Here is a 20,289-nt window from a genome sequence, read left to right as displayed (position 1 = left end):
TATATGGGGTTTTATTTGCAACAGCTATCACAATTTAACCGTTTAAAGCTATTGCTGCTCTTTTTTCCCCCTGATGGTTCTTTTCTGAATTTTAATGATCCTAATTATCTTATAAAGATTATAATGGTATGAAAATCCTTTCTTCAAGTCTCTGTTTCTGTCAGTTTACTAGCATACAGAATTTGTTCAGGGCTGTAGCCTGGGGTTCTATAGCAGTGTCCTGTCTCAGTAAGTGCTGCTAGTCCTTGCTCTGAGAGCAGAAACTTATCATCCCCTAGCAGCTCTGGTGTCTCCTGGGAACCCATTCTAAGGGTGCTGTTACATGTCCTTAGGGGTCTAGGGGAGATCCACTTCATTAGTTCCATTCTGCCAATGCAATGTTATAGTAATGTAATAGTTTGCTTCTAAAATAAAGGACCCATTTATAACTGTTTTTTTTTTTTCCCCCACAGATTTCTATTGCTTTTCTTCAGTGTCAATTTCTTGATACAGTTTGGTCCCACATTGACTAGTCAAAGATGTTTGGAAATTGTTATTTCACAACTTTTGATTGCATGTCTTTCTCTTTAGGAAAAAATAAAGAGAATATACTAGTCAGAGGAGGAAAAAAATCTCTTTCCCTTGATAGATGGTGGTTTGCTTTTTTTTTTTTTTACACAGGACTTAAAAGGAAAGTACATGCAGAATTTTTTGGTTTGTAAAAGAAAAAAAAGGTGTATGTAAGTAATAGGAAAGAATTTAAGTACATGTAAAAGTTTCTGAGGGAAGATGTTTTGCTTTGAGAATAATTTAAATTGAATTCAGTAATTACAAAAGAATGATCATGCTGTGCTGAAACTTTCTATGCTGTTTTTCAACCTAGAGCAAAAGCTTATAGCCAAATACAATCCCTGGTATTTTCCTACACTTAAATTTTACATGTGTCCAGTGTTGTTTTAAACAATATTAAGAGATGTTTCCTGTGCCATAGCTTTGACCTGTCTCATTATTTGTTATGTCAGTTTTTGTCCAGCTTTATTACCAGCAGATCAGACATGGTCTATTTTATTTTAACTCAAGTGACTCATATATTCTTGTGACTACAGTATCATAAAGATCAAAAGTACACATTTGTTCTACCTCATTTAGACTTCTGTATTTTCTACATGCTTGATATGCATTAGTTTTTGTCATTTTATATGGAATAGTAGAGCTCTATAAATCTTATACAAAAATTATACTATTATTGTGGTTCTGGATTCTTTTACAATTGTTTAGTATTAAAACGGTCTATTGATACAGGAAAGGCATGCCTGAAATTAATAAAGTTGTGTATGCTAGAGTGAAAATACAACCTTGAGACTTATGTCATGCATTTGTGTTCAACTGCTTTTTTTTCTCTGCATCCTGGATCAATGGACCAAGACCAGAGATATGAGATTCAAAACCGAGTGCCAGGTCTTGCATTTTGATTACAGCCACCCCATGGAGGGCTACAGGCAGGAGGAAGAGTGGCTGGAAATCAGCCAAGCAGAGAAAAATATGGGGGTGCTGCTTGACAGCAGCTGAACATGAGCCAGTTTGTGTGCCCAGGTGGCCAAAAAGGCTAATGGCATCCTGGCCTTGATCAGCAATAGTGTGGCAGCAGGACCAGGGCTTTGGTGAGGCCACACCTTGAATCCTGTGTCAAGGTCTGGGTCCCTCACCACAAGACATTGAGGTGCTGGAGCACGTCCAGAGAAGGACAATGGAGCTGGGGAAGGGTCTGGTGCACAAGCCTTACGAGAGCAACTGAGGGAGCTGGGGGTGTTTAACCTGGAGAAGAGGAGGCTCGGGGGGGCCTTATCCCTCTCTACAAGTGCCTGAAAGGAAGCTGCAATGTGGGAGGAGTTTTCTTCTCTAGGGCAACCAGTGGCAGAACCAGGGGAAATGGCCTCAAGCTGTGCTAGAGGATATTCAGGTTGAACATAATGAAAAATTTATTAATTTGGTTTGGTTAAGTATTGGAACGGGCTTCCAAGGAAGTGGTGGAGTCACCATCCCTGGAAGTGTTCAAGAAATGACTGGACATGACACTTAGTGCTATTGTAAAATGATGTGGTGGTGTTCAGTCAAAGGTAGGAGTTTATGGTCTTATAGGTCTTTTCCAACCTTAATGATTCTATGAATATTGCACCATGTACATGACAATCTGAAATTATATCAGGATTTTGTCTAAGGATTTAAAATAAATCTCTAAGTAGCACCAAAGCATTGAAATAAATGCCTAGTAATTTATTTAAATGAAAAATTAAGAAAAAAGAGATAACTCAAGAAGACCCCTGAGGAAGACATTTGACAGTGATGGGTTAACTATTGGACTTGATGATCTTAAAGTTCTTTTCCAATCTAAATGATTCAATGGTTCTGTGATCTCAATAAATCAAGAAAAAAATATTTTTTGTTCTATCCGGTACCGTTCAGGTCAATTGAATGGTTCAGATCTCCTCTTAAATAGTCTGGGAGAAATGCTTCTGTGACATGACAGATCATTCTCATCTAGATCATAAGGGAAGTAAAAAAACTTTAGTCAAAGGGCACTAAAAAACTAATTTTTCAAAAGCCACAGAATGTTTCAAGACTTACTGACAGACAGAAATACTCCATTTCAATTTATTTTCTCAGGTGATTCAGAAGGTCTATGGCTTATATTAAACTATATCCTTCCATTATGCATTTATTACAACCAATAAGTTAGGTGTGTTTATAACCTGATAGAGACACCTGTGAAAAACAGAAATTAATTTCTGTTGGTTTAGCTGTAATTTTTATGAGATGTCAAACTGTATTTAGAAAGTATCAACTGATCCAGTCCCTGGTGGTAGTAATTGCAGCAGCGGATTATTCCTTGCCTATTTGATCTTTGACATGTATTGGTTTCTGTTTAATTTTCTAATTTAAGGAAAGAATATGATCTACCCTTTAGCATACTCACAGAAGTCAGATTTTTAAGGCATCTCTTTTCACCTGGTTTAAATCTTTCTACCTCATCCTGCTCTGGGAGCAGAAAAAGGTGAGCCACAGCTATTAACCATTTAACATGGGTGAAAACAGGTGAGGAATGGGAATAATTTTAGCAAGACCTCATGCAGACTGGAAAGAGAAGCATAAAATTTCTACAGATATAGAAAAAATACAATTGGTCAGAAAACACCCATTAGTAAAACTGAAACTTGCTGAGGAAGTGTAGGTATTTGTCAAAAGGATATTTCTCACTTATGCACGCACATTGTGTACTGGTCTAAGTTTTTGTCCAAGTCTTCTTTTACATTTGGCTTCTGCTCAGTTTTCTTTAATGAAAAGCTTTGGAAGAGAGAAATTGGGAATTCTTCCTGCTTTCATGTCCTGCACAACCCGTCTGGGTTCCCTGAATTCTGGTGAGCTGTTGTGGCCCAGTCCTTAAATGCTTGCATCAATCAGATCATACCTAGGAAGATGGCCAGATTCAGAAAAAAAACCTGTTTTGTTTGACTTCATTTTCCAATAAGGAAATTAAACAAGCAGATTGAGGAACCAGGTAAAATTAAGGCAAATAGATAAAAGGTATACATAAGTCCTTCTAAGTAGCAGTGCACCTGTGATTACCATCATATCAATAGCAAAAGCTATTCTTGAAACTCTAGAGGAAGTATTTGCCTTTTCAAGCAGAAGCTGTTTGAGACAAAATTCTATTGAGTGGTGAAAGAACTGGATGAAAATTGTAATTAGGACACTGTGATAAAAAGTGACAGTATGAAACAATAGACAAAATACTCAGTTATTCATTTCCAGGTCCAACAATTGAGATTGGTTTATTTCTTTGCAAATTTTATTTTTCAATTTTCTTGAATCTATTTTCTCTGCATTATGTGCTGTAGTCTCATTTAAAAAAGCAAGAAGGGATTTCAGGATTTAAAAGTAAAATAATACAAAGTCTATTTCATCTATTTCAAGTACTTGCAGTAGTTTTTTAATCCATTTGTCAAAACAGAAAAGTAAATTTTGTCAAGAAGTAAGACTTTGAATTTAAAAAGCATTTTATCAAAACTTATTTGATTATTACAAAACTTATTTGACTGTGACATGTTTTAGTCTTTGTATTGGAAAGAAGATAGTTTTAATCTTGTGGTTGATTTGTGGAGTTAAAGGAAGATTTTGGTAAAGAGTGAAATTATTGAATATTTTGCAGATAAAAAAGGAGATGCTTTTTTGGGAGGGAAGCTATCGCTGGGCCTGGTTTACAAAGTCGTATATTTATAATTAATGTATTTATTATTTATATAGTAATGTATTTACAAAGGGTATATATTTATTCATTATTAGTTTATTGGACTGTGAATATTTTCTATAAGGTCAGTAAGATAGGAGTCAAATTTAACGCACACTTGCAAAATTGTGGCAGACAGGTGGTATTCAATGAATCACATTGGAAATAGAGTATGGTGGACTGATCTGATTTTCTGGCCAGGATAAGAAATGTCATTTTGCTTTTGTTTTGTTTTGTTGTGTTTTGGTTTGTGTTTGTTGGGGGTTTTTTTGTTGATTTTTTTCTTAACCTAAAAAGTATCATCTGTAAAAGGTAAAATCAGTAATAATCCATAATAATGAGTAGAATAGTGAAACTGCATTATCTCTTGAATTTGATTCTAGAAGGTCACTTTGAATTCAAATACCATATGCCAAGAAAATATTTTATTTTTTTCATTCTAGTACATTTCTTCATTTAATGAAATAATGAATTTCTTTCCCTTAATTTGGCCATGTTAGCCAAAATTGACACAGCTCTGTCTGATGTTCCCTTTCATTTAAATTAGAAACACACACATCTGTCCCTGTCAGATTACAAGGAATCAGAAACCTACCATTCAGAAGACTTTTGCTCAAAGTGATCAAAGGGATAAAGGTAATTGGAGGTGAATACAGCCATTCTCCTAGTCTGATGTTCAAGATTGTGTTAGTGAACATTCAGTGACATGATGATTTAACTGGAATTCCTAGAAACAGGTGACATCATCCACAGCTTATTGCATACTTTCTTACTGTAACAAAGATCGATTAAATTATTTTAAAAACAACAGGAAAATAGTTATTTGTTCATTTGCATGAAGAACCAAACTCTGATCTACAAAAGAAAGTTCTTGCCCCACTCCTGATAGCTGATGCATTTATCACTGATAAATTCATTGTTTGTCTGCTGTAAACTCTCAAATCACATGCTTACTCTGGAGAGAAATAGAACAAATTCAAAAAACACCAGGAAGATAAACATACTTTCTTTAATGCAGACAGTGACTTTGTAGGTCCAGATAGGCTATTTATGCAATACAGACATTAAAAACTTAAGCATAATTCCAAGAAACAAAGAGATCTCACTGCTTCAACCCAGCCTGCCTGCCAAAATGGCTTATTAGATTTTCTGACCAACCTGTAGGATCAAAGTCATCATTGCACTTGCCAGAACACAGAAAAAGGCAAAGCTTGACAACACTATCATTAAACACAAAATACTTGCAATAACTGTAAAATATGTTCCAGTTTTCCATGTTTCACTTGCCCCATGAGGGGAGAAAAGTATTGTCTTTCTAGAGATGTAAGGCATACAACCCTGCTTTTTGTTTTAAATAAAAAGAATAACAAAAGAGAGAGAAAATAAAACATTCATAAGAGAGCACACTGTTCCTGTCCTGCTAAGTGTAGGCTGTGCTTGAGCAGAGTATTATCAGGAAAAAACATAGCAGGATGAAGTTGGGAGTTCCTTCCTTGACACCTAGAAGTTCAGTGATGATTCAGAATGCCAGTGCTCTACTTTAGTAGTGTCAGGAGGATGAGCCTCCCAATAGCTCTGAATTCGACATGCAGCACGGGAGCCATAATCTTTTGCTTTCAGAAGTGGCTGCTCCACAATAATAGGGTTATGTTGGTGGTTTGCATTTGATGGACAGCAAACAGAAGAATCCCCTCCTATCCCTGTTGAAGCTGGGTCACTAGGGAGGCCAGAAATAAAAAGTTTATGGGACAAGAACATAATCAGTAACTGCAATGTTAAGTCCTAGAGTTTTGAGTGTTGGCTTCTGTTCCTTACACCAAAGACTTCTTGCAAGTGACAGCTGTGAAATGTTTACTTCAGCAGCAGTGGGCCTGACTATTGCCAATCTGCCTGCAGAAACCCTAAAACTAAAGATTGTACTTAAAGAATTTTATTTAGGTCACTTCTTTCTATTATGTCCCTGGAGAATTATCAAGATAAAAGTGAAGTGAGCCACTTAAAGATGTAACACAATTCAGTACATTCCGAATCCGAGAAAAAGAATCTAAATAACTCATTTACCAAATAAATTTAATGTAATAATGAAAGGATACCACATTAATAATGTTTGAGATACTATTCTTTGTTAAAAAAAAAACTCTTTCTCCATCTTACCATATTTCACATAATGCTCTTGAGTTTTTCTCATGGCTTGTACTCATTGAGGATCTATAAATTAGTTATAGCCAACAGAAAATTTGAAAGACCCTTCTTTGTTAAAATCACAAAGTATAGGCTGCTGACTATTTTTTGATCTGTTTAGAAAAGAAGATGAAGAGCCTCACTTGACTATATTTTAGTTTATTTCAGGGCTGGCATACTGATTTATGACTTTTGGAGTTTTTTCCTGCAATTGCCAGAATGTACTTGTCAAGCTGAAAAATACTGAAATTGTATAGTGATTTTTCTCCTGGAGTTTGTTTAAAATGCTTAACTTGATATATGATTGAAAGTGTGACTTGCTTCATGCTCTGCTATTTGTAATGCTGCAATTAAACCAGTCAGTTACTGTAAGTTTTTCATTTTTAGTGGAAAAATTGAAATTTCCTATATGTGCTCACCTTTCCCACAGGGCTTTATTTGACCTATAAAGAAAACAAAAAGTTTGCGTCCACTTGTTGAAACAGTTAACTTAAATATTCATGTAAGATGCCAGTTTGATTCAAACCTTACCTCCTGGTTGAAGTGTAAAACAATGGAAAGTGACAACAGCCTGCCATCAAGATAATTTATTATAGACACATTTTTTAAGTCTGCGTGTTTATTATATAAATATGTCCTAAACCAGACTGTCCGTTAAAACTAGGTTTTCAACTCCTATTCCTACAATCCAGATTTATCAGAAATTCACCCTCTATAAAGCTCTGTAGATCCCAACAAGCCTGATTTCTTTCACTTGTTTTATTTCTAAACTATAAATATTGTTTTTTCACTCCTCAGTGTGGAAATTCAGCTACATCCATTTTACATGCTTACTGGAGTATAAAACTGCCTAATCAGATAGGAAAACAGTTGGCGGTGTAAAAATCAGACTTTGCCAAGGATTTCAAAGTGTGAAACTGGCAGATGAGCACATATCCTAGGAGTTCTGCCTTTCCTCAGCTTCCCTGTAGAGATTTTACATGGCAAATCTGGTCACCAGAGCCATCTGTATAAATACATGGGTGTGTTGTCCTGAATTAACACAGCAGCTCTACTGGGGAACGTAATTAAGGTCATATTTTAAAATTTCCCCACCAGACTGCCTGAAATACAGATTTATGTACCAGGAATAAAACTCTTACCTTGATTTTGATGAGGAAATGACTTGTAATATGTGTTCTACTACCAACAAGTCTAACAGAAAACCCAAAGTTAAGTTCAGAGTGGTCCGTAGTGATGCTCCAGGGATGAATTTACCCTCTTCTGTCCTGCGGATCAGAAACACCATGATATTGAAAGTAATGCTGTGCTACAAACGGCTTTCCTTATGCTCAAAGGAAAAAAAATCAACCCTGAACTTTTTATATACAAATGGTTTTACTGTAAGGTTGCCTGCTTTACTCAGTTGACATTCCTTCCTGACACTGACGTTGAAACAGAGCTAAGTAAAGATTCATGTGGTAGTGGTGACAGGAGCAGTTGTTACACAAGATGTAAAGTTTCCCTTGGATTTCATGTCACGATTTTTTCTCATTACTTGAACAAGAACTACATTGAAGTGGTGCAGGTACCAGGCAATAAAGATTTCCCTTGGTGCTGACAAACTCCAAGACCGCAGATGGAGGTGCTTACATGCCACAAGAGATATTGCATAATGTTCTTTCTCTTTAGGAGAGGGATTGCTGTCACAAAGGAAACATCTTTATATAAGAACAACTATTGTAGACAAAACCCCATTTTGTTTCTATCATCTTTATTTGAAGATTTCAATTCCAGGATATTTTACTCAGTAATGTATGAAAAGTATTTCTAAGTATACTTTATTTATTGGACTGCTTTGGAGTTGCTTCAATTATTGTCAGTAATTCTGCTTTATTGTGATACCCAAGTATAACAGAGGAAATACATTGCTTTTTAAAGAAAAGAAAGAAAGAAGAATACATGTTTTGTGGACAAAACTTTTATAACATATATATATATATATATATATATATATATATATATATATATATATATATATATGAGATGCCTACATATTTGATTTGCAGGTAGTTTATTGAGTCCATTTGTAAGGATTTTGACAGGTGAAAAATTATTTTTGTGGCAATGGGATGTTAAAAAATAAAGGAAACAGGAAAACAGTTTTGTTGGAATGTTGCAGTTCATCTATGGGTCACTGGGATGGGAGTTTAGGTGCACACGATGTGTTAATTGAGAAAGAAAAAATTGCAGACAGGAGTTGATTTAGAACAGAGGTGTCTGTATCAGGGAAACAAGCACAAATGTAAGCCCCCAGTCTTAATGGTCAAAATACAGATAAGGTTATCACTGGACAACACTTTAGGTATTTCAACTTTTAGGGGATCGGTAGCTATTTTCCTAATCACTTTAAGTTGATGTTACATAAAATAAAAATATTTTATATTCACAAGCAGACTTTTTTCTTTTGAGTAATATTAATAAGTTTTGAAGTACTGATGGTGGAGTTATTGAGTTACTGAACAATGACATTTCAACTATTGTTTTTTTACTTTTTAGGATACTTTCCAATAAAAAGGTCAGATACAGAAATTAGAGTAGAAGATTTTTTAAAAATTAAAATCCCAATTACAAGCATCAAAAACTAAGCTGATCTTCTTATCACATTTGTTTGGTGTTCTTTAAAAAGTCTAATCTTTTTTTTCTGATGAACATCATGAAAGCTCTTACTCTAAGAAAACAGTTTGAATACAATCATATTGTAAGCTGAAAATGTTTTTCTGTCTGAATGGCTGAAACTTAGTGGTCTATGTGCTTTGGTGACTGATTGTAATTGCAGTGTGAGCCAGGTTACTGCTACAAAGAATGCTTGTGAGCTCCTTTGAAATTGCCATTCTCCGAGGAAAATGTCTGGACATAATAAAGACACAGAAATGAGGACAGAAGATGACAGAAGAAAGGTAGATGGGTAAGCAGGATACCTGCCACTGCCTTTCTTCTCTCTGTATTATTCTTTTGAACCAGGACTGTTGCTACACTGCATTAAATTTTGTTATGAGTCAGTTCTTACTAAATTAATGCCTTTCAATATGACTGCAGTAAGTTCCTGTCAGCTTTACATGGCCGCGTCAGAATCTTGTCTGGCAAAAATTGTCTTGCTATCCTATCCATTTTACTTAGATGAAAAATCTGCTTGTAGGAGTTTTGTCCCAGATAAGATGGCAGAAAATAGAAAAATTCAACAACTTTAAACAAAAGAGCTATGTTGTTTGACATGTAAGTGCTGCAAGAGCCTTCAAAATTCAGCTTTTCAGTGGTGATATATTTCTGTTTCTTGGAAGGATTAGGGTTATATTTATAGGATTTATGCATTTATAAATATTCTGGCACCAAAATTTTTCCTCCGACAACAGTTTTTTCTGTTTATTTTTAGAAATGCGATAAACATCTACAAGTAAACTTACTGATGGCAAAGGAAGTTTTTAGAAATAGCACCCTGTACTATTTTGACTATCTGGTGAAAAAATATTTTTGATGTGTTTTAGACAAAGCATTGATTTATGGTTTGCTAATGTCAACATAGAGTTCTGCACCCCCTCTGAACTTTAAAGTCATGTGATTATGATTGTTGTCTCAGATGATATTTTTGTCATAGTGGGGCTAAAATGTCTTTGCAATGAAGGTGACCTTGAATGAATAATTAATTAAAGCAGGCTTGGGTATCAATCACTAATTATGACATAAAGAAGATATTTCAATAGATGTTTAAATTTCATCACTCAAAGAAAGACTGTTTTAAAGGATGAGAACAGTTTGGTTATCCAAAGAAAATACTTCCACTATTATTAATCAGAAAAATTTATTTAAAGTTCTGCATATAAATTTATATAAAGTTTTACCTGGAGGTCCTTAGAGAGTCCCAAGACAAAAAGTTCTGCTTAAGGATATACTATGTAGATTGTCAAAAAGATGAATTTTAGTTTTAAAATTTTAATTCAACCGACTGGATATTGAGACCTAAAGGGATTTATTCTGAGGACATTCTGTTACAATCCACCTGTAGGATAAAGTTGAAGACTGCTAATCCTTATTGATTCCCGGCCCTCCTAGTGCACACTTGGTTTATTTTTACAAAAACTGTTAAAATATTGAGCTAAAATATATTAAAACCAACTGGATCAAAGTTAGTTGTGGTCTGTTAGATAAATCAGTGCTCGCTCAGGTGCTGGGCTGCAGTTCAATTCAAAACATTTTTCTCAGATTAAATTAATTTAATGGTCACATCTCACATATCTTAAAACAGTGGGATGTTCTGCTTGAGAAAGGCAGAAAATGGAACTAGCACAAATGATGGATTGTTTCTTACCTTTAGGTGGTCTTTCCAGGCGTGAACTTATTTTGAGGGAGAGCTGATCCTGCTTCTGTTGTCCTTGGCTTCTGAGTTAAATGAAACAAAACAAACTTGTCTCAGGATTCTGTTTTTTCCAGTGTGAGCAGGATTTTGAGAAAGATGGTCCAAATATTACAGTTCTATGTATGTGAAGAATTTTTGTATTTCTATACTCCTTTAATTACAGAAATTCTCTATTTACAATTAAGTAGATGTTCTTTTTGCAGTTATTGAAGAGAAAAAAATGAAAAATGTTATTTTTCCTTTTATTATCTTTACCTGATTCATAACAATTTAAATGCATCTGAAGAATATGCTAAGTATGCTTTTTGAATCTAAATCTACTTGCACTTGCAGAACTGTAAATTAAAGAGACATGGAAGTGCCATATTTCAGGCCTTTGTTCTGTAAACCTTAAAGGAATGAAAATCCTTTTTAGATTAATGGACCTGGTCTCACGAGTAATGATTGTCCCTCTAATTTTTTTTTTGCCATTATTATTTCTATTATTATATTACAGATAACCCCTTTTGGCAGTATGAGTGTTAAATTTACTAATTAAATTCTCTGAAAGGAAAAGAATTCTACATTCTTGGATTTGTTTCTCAAGGTCTAAGCATCTTTATGTAGCTTCTTTAATGCTCCCTGCTCCCTTTTAATTGGAAGACATTCTGGCCATAATCACATCTGGTGAATAGATACTGTTTCAGAACATATTGTGAATAGATATCTTTTTTGGTCATCCAGTGATTGCATCAATTTGTGACAGATGGATTTGTGTTTGGGCTTAAGGAATGATTGCTGTGTTCAAAGAAAATACTTCCACTATTATTAGTCAGAATTTGTATTTATTTATTTATTTATTTATTTATTTGTCCACACACTTTGGTTGAGCTAACCAAAGCACCAAATTTGAAGTCAGTGGTGGCTTTCCTTTAATTCCATAGTAGCTGAGAGTACCTAATTCAGCACAAAGTCTGCTGGCAGAAACTTAATTTGTCAGCATTTTCTGACAAAGCTTGAAGCTTGAAGCCCTAGGTTTGGCTTTTGGTAATGGATACTGTCTATCATTTTTGGGCTGGTACTAAAATAATCAAGGCCATCTTTCTCTACTGTCGAGTCATTGCCTTAGATTGTATTTCCATGATGAATTTATGCTGATCTACTGTCTCTTCATGCCTCCAACTCATGGCATTGTATTTGTGACCATATATGGGACCAAAATCAGGATCTGATCCAGTTAAACTGACAAAGAAAAACAAAACAAAAACAGCTTTGATTTTTATCAGTTTCCTAGTCAGGTTTCTTGAGTTGATGCATTTGTGTCAGGATAAAAGAAGGCTACTGATAGAAGAAACAAGCAGTCAAATGTACTGAAGAGGGAAGGAGTATTTGTTTCTGGGTCAATGGCAGCTATTTGCAGACATAGTGTTTGCAAAAGTGGGATCATAGAGTTGCACTGAATCCCAAGCATTGTCACTGGATATGAATAAGAAAAATGAGTGAAACAATTTGTATGGAATCACAGAATTATCAAGGTTGTAAGTGATCTTCAAGACCAGCAAGTCCAACCGTCAACCCAGCATCACCAAAATCACTCCAAGTGCCACATCCAGATGTCTCTGGAACTTTTCTAGAGATGGTGACTCCACCACCTCCCTGGGCAACTTATTCCAATGCCTAAACACTCTTTCGGTTAATTTTTTTTTCTAATATCCAATGTGAACCTCCTTTGGCACAACTTAAAGGTTTTTGCTCTTGTCCTTTCATTTGGGACATGGCAGGAGAAACCGACCCATACCTCACTTCCACCTCCTTTGAGGGAGATAGAGAGCAGTGAAGTCCTTTCAAGCCTCCTTTTCTCCAGGCTAAATAATCCCAGTTCCCTCAGTCACTCCTAAGATGATGTGTTTTCTAGATCCTCCAGCAGTTCCATTGCCCTTCTCTGGACATGCTCCAGCATGTCAGTGTCCTTTCTGGAAGTGAGAGGCCCAAAACCAAACCCAGTACTCAAGGTGCAGCCTCACCAGTGCATCACTTCCCTGTGATTCCATCTTATAAATTATCAGTTCATGATTGGCAGTTCTCTCAAATATTCTCATGGAATAATGATAAAAACAATTCAATTTTAGAGCAAAAGAAATTAGCTTCTGGATGAAAAAGAAATTTAATTTATAACTTGTATTTTAATATTTTAATGACATTTTTTTTTAGCTGTAAAACAGTGATATGGTTCAAAAAAAAATATTGCAGTTCTGTATTTTTAGGTAGTTCTCCAGGAGATAAACATCCTCTCTTTAGCTTTTCCTAAATTTCATTTCCCTACTTCTTCTTGGTCTTGTACAGTATTTTCAAGTTCATTGAAATACTATGTTTTTTAAGGTTATCAACAAACTTGGGCCTCTGGAATGGATACTTAATACTCCCAGTCATCACAGAGTTCATCATGGTAAGATAAAAGTGGAACCTCTTATTCCTTTTTTTTTCTCAGGGTCACTATTTGTATAGTAAGAGTAATATAGTAAAATTGTACTGTAAAATCAGTTTTACAGAAAGATTTTAATTTTGACCTCTACTTCAAAAACAGTCCCTGTTCAGTTAGAAATTTCACAGTTTTTTAAAAAATATAATCAGAACTTAGGTTTAATGTAAACATTTTTGTATTTAAGATTAATTATTTAGGAGAAATTAAGTATGGATAACATGAAATAATTTGAGGACTTTGAGAAGAAACATTCAATGTTTTTAAGTATGCAGAGGGATAGAAAAATATCTCATCCTTACTGAATCATAAATAAACTTTTGCACTCAAATTCAAGCACTGTATCTGTGAAAAACATGGTTAGGTTTTAGAAGAACTTCTAAGTATTTTTGTGGAATTTGATTTCACTGTTTGAATAATGGGTAAATCCCACTTCACAGAAGTGCATGATGATTGATTTTTTATGAGTATTCAGAGGGCTTCAAGACTGTACTGCATATGTACCTTGTACTAATAACTCCACTGCATACTTGTCGTGGTTTGACACGGAAAAAGAATTTTTCCGGAACGAAGAGTTCAATTTGGATATTGACCAATTGAAGGTGGACACATCTCTGAGAATAGAGGGGTTAAAAGCAGAATTCCCAGGGGAACTCACTCCATTTGGTTCCGGTCAGCCGCAGTGCAGCCTCCCCTGCCCGGCTGTGGCTGGGTGGGGAGGGGAAGGTCCATGGCCTGACTGAGGTGGGCCCAAGGGTGGAGGGACTGGAACCCCCTGCAGATGGAAGGGTGGAGAAATCTGGGATGTCTCCATTCCTCCCCCAGAGTTTATCTCCCTTGAGAGTGAGAGAAAGAGACAGCAGCAGTTTTGTCAGCAGTTCACCGCGGGGGAGGAGAAGAGCGGGGAGCCGCAAGGTGCCCAGTCGCGTGGGAGTTGCTGGAGTCTGGGCATCGAGCCATCCTGGGAGTCAGGACTTTTAACCCTTCCTGAGAAATGAAAGCTTTGTGAAATTTTTTCCCCTCCTCAGTTTGAAAGAGAGTAAGAAGGACACCTTGGACCCTGGGATGTTAGAAGGAGAAATTCTAGATGGGGGGGGGGGGGGGGGTGAAGGAGTGGCTTTTTGGCTGGACTTTCTCCTTGGTAGCCACAGACGGAATTAATATTTTCCTCCAAGAGAGACTGTATTTTAGGAGGATGCCAGTGAGCCAAAGAGACCTGCTTCAGCTGGGAAAAGACAGAAGTGGAGCGAACAGAGAAAATTAGGGATTTGTGGTGGTGCCCTCTATCCTCAAAGAAGGAGAAGAGAAGAAGATCTCTGTTCTTGGACCCTCGGCCCCAGGGGAAAATGGGGGGGACTGTGGTCCCAAAAAATTAAAAACTGAACTGTTATTTTCTCCCCTCTTGGCAGGGCATCCTTGAAAGGAAAAAAATCCTAAAAGCAATTTGTCCATCTATGCATTGGTGGTGAGAGCACTGTGCATGGAAAGGAGAGGGTCACTATGGCAAACTTTTTCTCCAGGCGGTGCCATGTGTGACATGGAAACACAGGATGTTGCAGCTGTGTTTCCTGGGGGTCTGTGGCACAGGAGAGACTCTGTCCCCCTCGATGGGCTGAGTATCGATTGTCTGGAGGGTGGAAATCTGATTGGGGTCCAGATTATGTCTCACTGTGGTTTGTTGGAGTTGGGTGGTGGGAGGAGGAATGCTTTGCAAGGTTTTAATTTTGATCTTTATGTGTGGATTTTTTTTTTCCTTCCTTTCTTTCTTTTATAGTAGTAGCTTAATAAAGTTTTTTTTTTTTTCTGTTATTAAGCTTGGGCCTGCTTTGCTCTGTTCTCGATTGCATTTCACAGCATTCAATTGAGAGATTGCATTTCCATGGTGGCACTGGCATTGTGCCAGTGTCAAACCATGACAATACTGAAAAATGTCATGAACATGTCTGAGACACAGAAGTGGATTTCACAGATGTCCTTAGCTCATTCAGTGTGCAGAGATAGTAAGTTAAAAAAAAAAAAGTAGGGGAATGGAAGAACAATTTGAAATAGACTCAAATTGAGTTACATGTGCAGAGGATGTTACTAATGTTTATTGTATCCTCACAATCACTGTACCCACAGTTGGGTGCTCTAAGTGTCTAGTCCTTAAAATTTGGGCAACTACTGGTAATCCTCAGGGAGTCAGTCTGCTCTTACTTGCTCAGCTGTAAATATGAGCTAATGCTCTCATCCTGACTGGATTTAAGCTGAATCTTTATGGAACTGATCAGGGGCTGTACAGTTGCTCCAGACTATCTCCACAAACTTAGGGATGTGTAACCAATGCTTCTTTACTCATAACTTTGAGAGGACTGCTTATATACCAACACATTCCCTAGAAAACTTAGAAGGATCAGTTCTCCTCACACTGATATTAATAGTTCAGGATCAGACATGTGACATAGAGGACAGAGACACTTGAGTAACTACCCATATATGTATTTAGCATATATTTTGTTGGAACTGGTGGAATAATTTTTGTTTGCTTTTTAGTTTGCAATTTATAAATATATTTTGACTGCTTTTACTCTCTGAATTTCACAGAAATATTGGCATGACACATTGGATGTGTATGTCTGAATCTGAATATAAAGAGAGCAATAAGGCTATTAAGGAAAAAAGAAATATATATAGACCTATGAGGAGTGGTGAGATAGCTATCTTTTACGGTATTTTTTTAGATTATAAAGTGATGCAAATGATGATTTTCCTTCATAATTCAGTTCCTAGTATTCTTCTTTATCCTATTACTTTTCTCATAAGTGATTTTTATTACAGGTAGAAATCCTTACTGCATTGACAAAAATTATGGTGGCACACTCATTATCTGGGACAGGATGTTTGGTAAGTAAAAGAAGATGTTCTCTGTTATGTTTAATCAGTGTGGCAAAAATATGAATACTTTTGAATTTGATTGTTTGTCATTCTTTTGTTTTCTTCTTCCATCAGGAACATTTGAGGCTGAAGATGCAAAAGTTGTATATGGCTTAACACATCCAGTAAATTCATTTGATCCCATCATGCTCCAGGTGCTATAGTTTTTATCACTGATTCTGATATCTTCAACATTCAGTCAAAATTCAAAAGAAACCCTTCTCTTAAGCATAGTTGAGGCCATCCTTGCATTGCTAACTAGTCAATCACATTATCTACAATTTCTTCAGTATTTCATTATGAAACAGGCATTTCTACTCACTGCATTGAGTTTATGCAGAGTTTGTAGTAATCATGAAAATATATAACAGTAAAACTAACAACTAATTTAGAACAGTGTTGGACTGAATGAGATGTTTTGCAGTGCAAAAATACATAGTGAAGCACAGACAAAAGCATATAATAAACAAAAAGAAAACTAGTTAGTGTGGTGCTTCTCAGATTTATTGGTTCAGGTTTCACTTAAGCTAGGTAAAAATTCTCTGCAAAAACATGAGAAGCAGTGGAGTCCATATTTGCTTTTCATGTCTGTTCATCCAAGGAGGAATCTCAAAGAAAGAGAAATTTTACTGTCAGGGCTGGAAAGTGGGAAGATGTACAATTATATCAATTTCAGTCAGATACTAATTTCATTACTGAGAGTGTGTCATTTCAAGGTCCCAGTAACCAAATCATACTGCATAAATATAGCTATACAATATACCACTAATACTCAGGAGCTATAGCTATACAATATACCACAATTGTATAACTACAGCTATAAAATATACCACTAATACTCAGGAGTGATTACAGGAGACACAGATGGAGAAACAGATTTTCCTCTGAGCAGAAATCCTCACCAAATTAACCAAGGGCATCATATTGCTTTTGCCTATTTCAGCCAGGTTTTCTGAACTGTCTTCATCTATTTCTAATTTATTCTCTTTACAGAGTTGGAAATAATTTATTTGAATAATTTATTTGAAAACTAAAAATTGAAATTTAATTGAAAACTAAAGTGCAATGTTTTAATAATCTTTATTTTGTGAACAATGAAAAATAACTTTTTTTTTCAGTTACGTCCCTTGGCTCATATTTGGAACACGTTTTGGGCCACACCTGGATTCTGCAATAAGCTTTCTGTCATATTCAAAGGGCCAGGCTGGGGACCAGGCAAACCTAGACTTGGCCTTCCTGAGGAAATCCCAGTGGTAAATAGAACATGCACAGGCTTTCAGTTGTGTGTAATTTACTTGGGCCTCTTAATGCTACTGGATCAATGTTAAAAACTCTACACATGCTATTTTAAATTAGCAAATTAGCAGTCATAAAGCATGGGGGAAGATGAATTAGGAAAAGAAACTGAAGGAAATGAATGTTTTAACTCTGGGGTTTTTTTTCTTTTTATTTGAAGGAAAAAGCATGTTTTTTAAGTTATTTTTTCATTATTCATTTCCTGAAAAGATTTTCAAAATTTTTCTGTGGAGTAGAGTAATTTCTCTTTTTTTTTCAGCTGTGGACGTGCACAAACACACAAAGTTTAACTGTCTGAAACTAGGTAGTATATAAGTTTGACAGTAGGTTATCTTTCTTCAATTAGCTGTCACCCCTTTTGTGTTTGTAAGTGTAAAGAATATTAAGGAGCAGGTCACTCTTGAAGGCAAGTAACTGTTTTACTTTATACAGGTCACTGGAAAAGAAGTTCCCTTCAATCCACGTGTACCAGCTTATCTTAATTACTATGCACTTGTACATTTTGCTGTAATAGTGGACTTGTACATCGAACTTCTTGCTTCTATGACTGTAAGTAATTCTTTCCTTTATGAAATAGTATCTCCTGCTAACAGCAATTGCCCACAACATGTTTAAATATTAAGGGATCAGCCAAGTGGCTCTATAGCCAACTCATATCTTACTTGAGCTACTAAAATATTAACTAGATTCTGTAAAAGAATTAGCCTAAATGGCTAAATATATGATTCCATGCTATAAAATATACATTTGATATTGTTTAGTAAACGGTTTTTAATAACCATATCAGTTATTTACATAATATAAATCATTTGCCTAGAAGACTTATGTGTCTGTTTTAGTTTTTAGTACCTCATGAGGCTTGAAACTGCAGAGTTTTAAGATGTTAAGATTGATCATACCATTAGGTGCTCAGGCTTTAGAAGGAAGATTACAATGGTCTTGCAGTGCTTGCAGATAGGTAGGTTGGTGTCAGCATGAGTTCAGAGCTGTAGGAGCACAGAGTCGGGGCAAATTTTTCTTCCAATCTCTAACATACAGCAGCATTGATAGAAGCACAGCAAGGAAAGGCATGTATTTATCACCAGAGGTTTGCCTGATGGGATCTCCATGGGGACTCTTTCCTCTATGGATACCTCACAGCCTGTGAAGGTGAACTACAAGGCCATGTCCACCTAAAAGAAATGAGACATTAACTGCTTCCAAGGTTTCACATCCTCCCAAGCTCCTTTTCTTTCTTCCGGTCTTTATAACTCTCCCTCATGTACTAAAGCTAAAATTTCATAGTTATGAAGAAGGATTTAATGGATATAATATTCCCACAAATAAGTCAAAGACCTCTCAAGATGTACAAAAATACCACAAAATTCTATTAGTTTGATAAAATGCCCTTTGGTCTTCTTCCTAAACCCTTTCTAAGTCCCCCCTACTTCAAGAGCAGTGTTCTTGCTGTGTTTGTGTCACCCATGTTGCCACAGGCAGGCTGTAAACACGCAAAGGGCCCCTTGGGTTCTTCAGCCTTGTCCTGTCATGCTCACCTGGCAATCTCCAACCCTTGGCCAACAGTGGTCACAGTCCCCTACCTCACTGGACACTGCAGTACCTAGCATTCCTGGTATAATATTAAAGTTAACTCAGGCATATTCATTGGATTAGTATGGAGTTATTCTACATACCATGTTTATCTCTGCAAAGGGTCACACTGCAATTGCAGGGAATTAGGAGATCACTAAATCATCTGAGGCTTAGTCTATTATAAGGACAGGAAATTAAGCCAAAGGTATGAATAAATACCTCCAAAATACACAAGTCAAACAGTATACATGATTGCCAGTGTTCCTATATTTAGAAAAACCTCTGCAAGATTTTCCAGAATACTTCTAGATTCTACATTTGCATAGGAATCAAACTCCATGTTTGAGGTTTTTCAATTTGTTTCATTTTGCTGTTGGGTTGGATTTTTTTTTTACTCTATGCTGTTGCTTTTAACAGCCAGAATTAAGGATATATATTTTTTTTCTATTTTATTATTTTCTTCTTTTGGCCTTTTTCTGGTCCTGGAATGAAAAATGGATGGTCCACATTATTTTATCTGCTGGTAACTGCAGCTGTTTAAGAATAAATAATAAAGAAAGTTGAAAAATGCACCCAACCCCCAGATAATCACTAAATTCTTTCAGTCATGGAGGAAGCATCCTGAAGATCCTCCATTTATGAACTTATTGTGGAAAAGCAACTAGAAAATTGTCTGCACAAAACTGCAGGGTAATAAGGTAGTAAGGATAAGAAGGAGAGCACAGGGGACTGGAAGCACCTCATCTCAGGACATAAACCTTCAGCGTGGGTGTAGAAAGTGCTGGTCCCAAGGCAGAGTTCCAGCATCGCTCTGCAGTACAGTGGGGAAGCTGTCATGAGAAGGAAGCTTGTGTATGAATAACTTTACTTGGCAAAAACCTTTCTTCAATATCAGTTTTCCACTACACTGAGTTATGAAATGTCTATGGATACAACTGGAACGTTCTGTCTGGCTATGAATTATGTCATAACTGTGGCATAGCTCCATAAATGGAGAAAACTAACTGTTTTCCTCATCTTTAGGTATAAGTTCCATTTCATAACAGCCATAAGACACAGCACACAGCTATTACATTTCTCAAGTGATTACAGTTGCTCAGTGTTTGGTCTCACGCCCTGTAGAAGTGTTAAATTTCTCTATCCATAAAGAGCAACCATATACCTTCTGTCTGAATGACCTACATTTAACTTACGAAAAGAGCAAAACAGGAA

General features: G+C 36.1%; 1 protein-coding gene across 1 annotated transcript in view; it reads left to right on the top strand.

The window, feature by feature from the left end:
• The window catches only part of AGMO (alkylglycerol monooxygenase), a 190,537-nt gene that overhangs the window by 83,691 nt on the left and 86,557 nt on the right, over window positions 1-20,289 (top strand). The window contains exons 6-10 of the mRNA XM_021538314.4: window positions 13,197-13,263; window positions 16,114-16,179; window positions 16,285-16,364; window positions 17,328-17,462; window positions 17,938-18,054. Of these exons, the coding sequence (XP_021393989.1) occupies window positions 13,197-13,263; window positions 16,114-16,179; window positions 16,285-16,364; window positions 17,328-17,462; window positions 17,938-18,054 (465 nt within the window). The remainder of the gene's footprint in view (window positions 1-13,196; window positions 13,264-16,113; window positions 16,180-16,284; window positions 16,365-17,327; window positions 17,463-17,937; window positions 18,055-20,289) is intronic.

The sequence above is a fragment of the Lonchura striata genome, chromosome 2 (assembly GCF_050655825.1).
Source record: "Lonchura striata isolate lonStrDom1 chromosome 2, ASM5065582v1, whole genome shotgun sequence".
In the NCBI taxonomy this organism is placed as follows: domain Eukaryota; kingdom Metazoa; phylum Chordata; class Aves; order Passeriformes; family Estrildidae; genus Lonchura; species Lonchura striata.
This window is presented reverse-complemented; position numbering and strand designations above follow the sequence as displayed.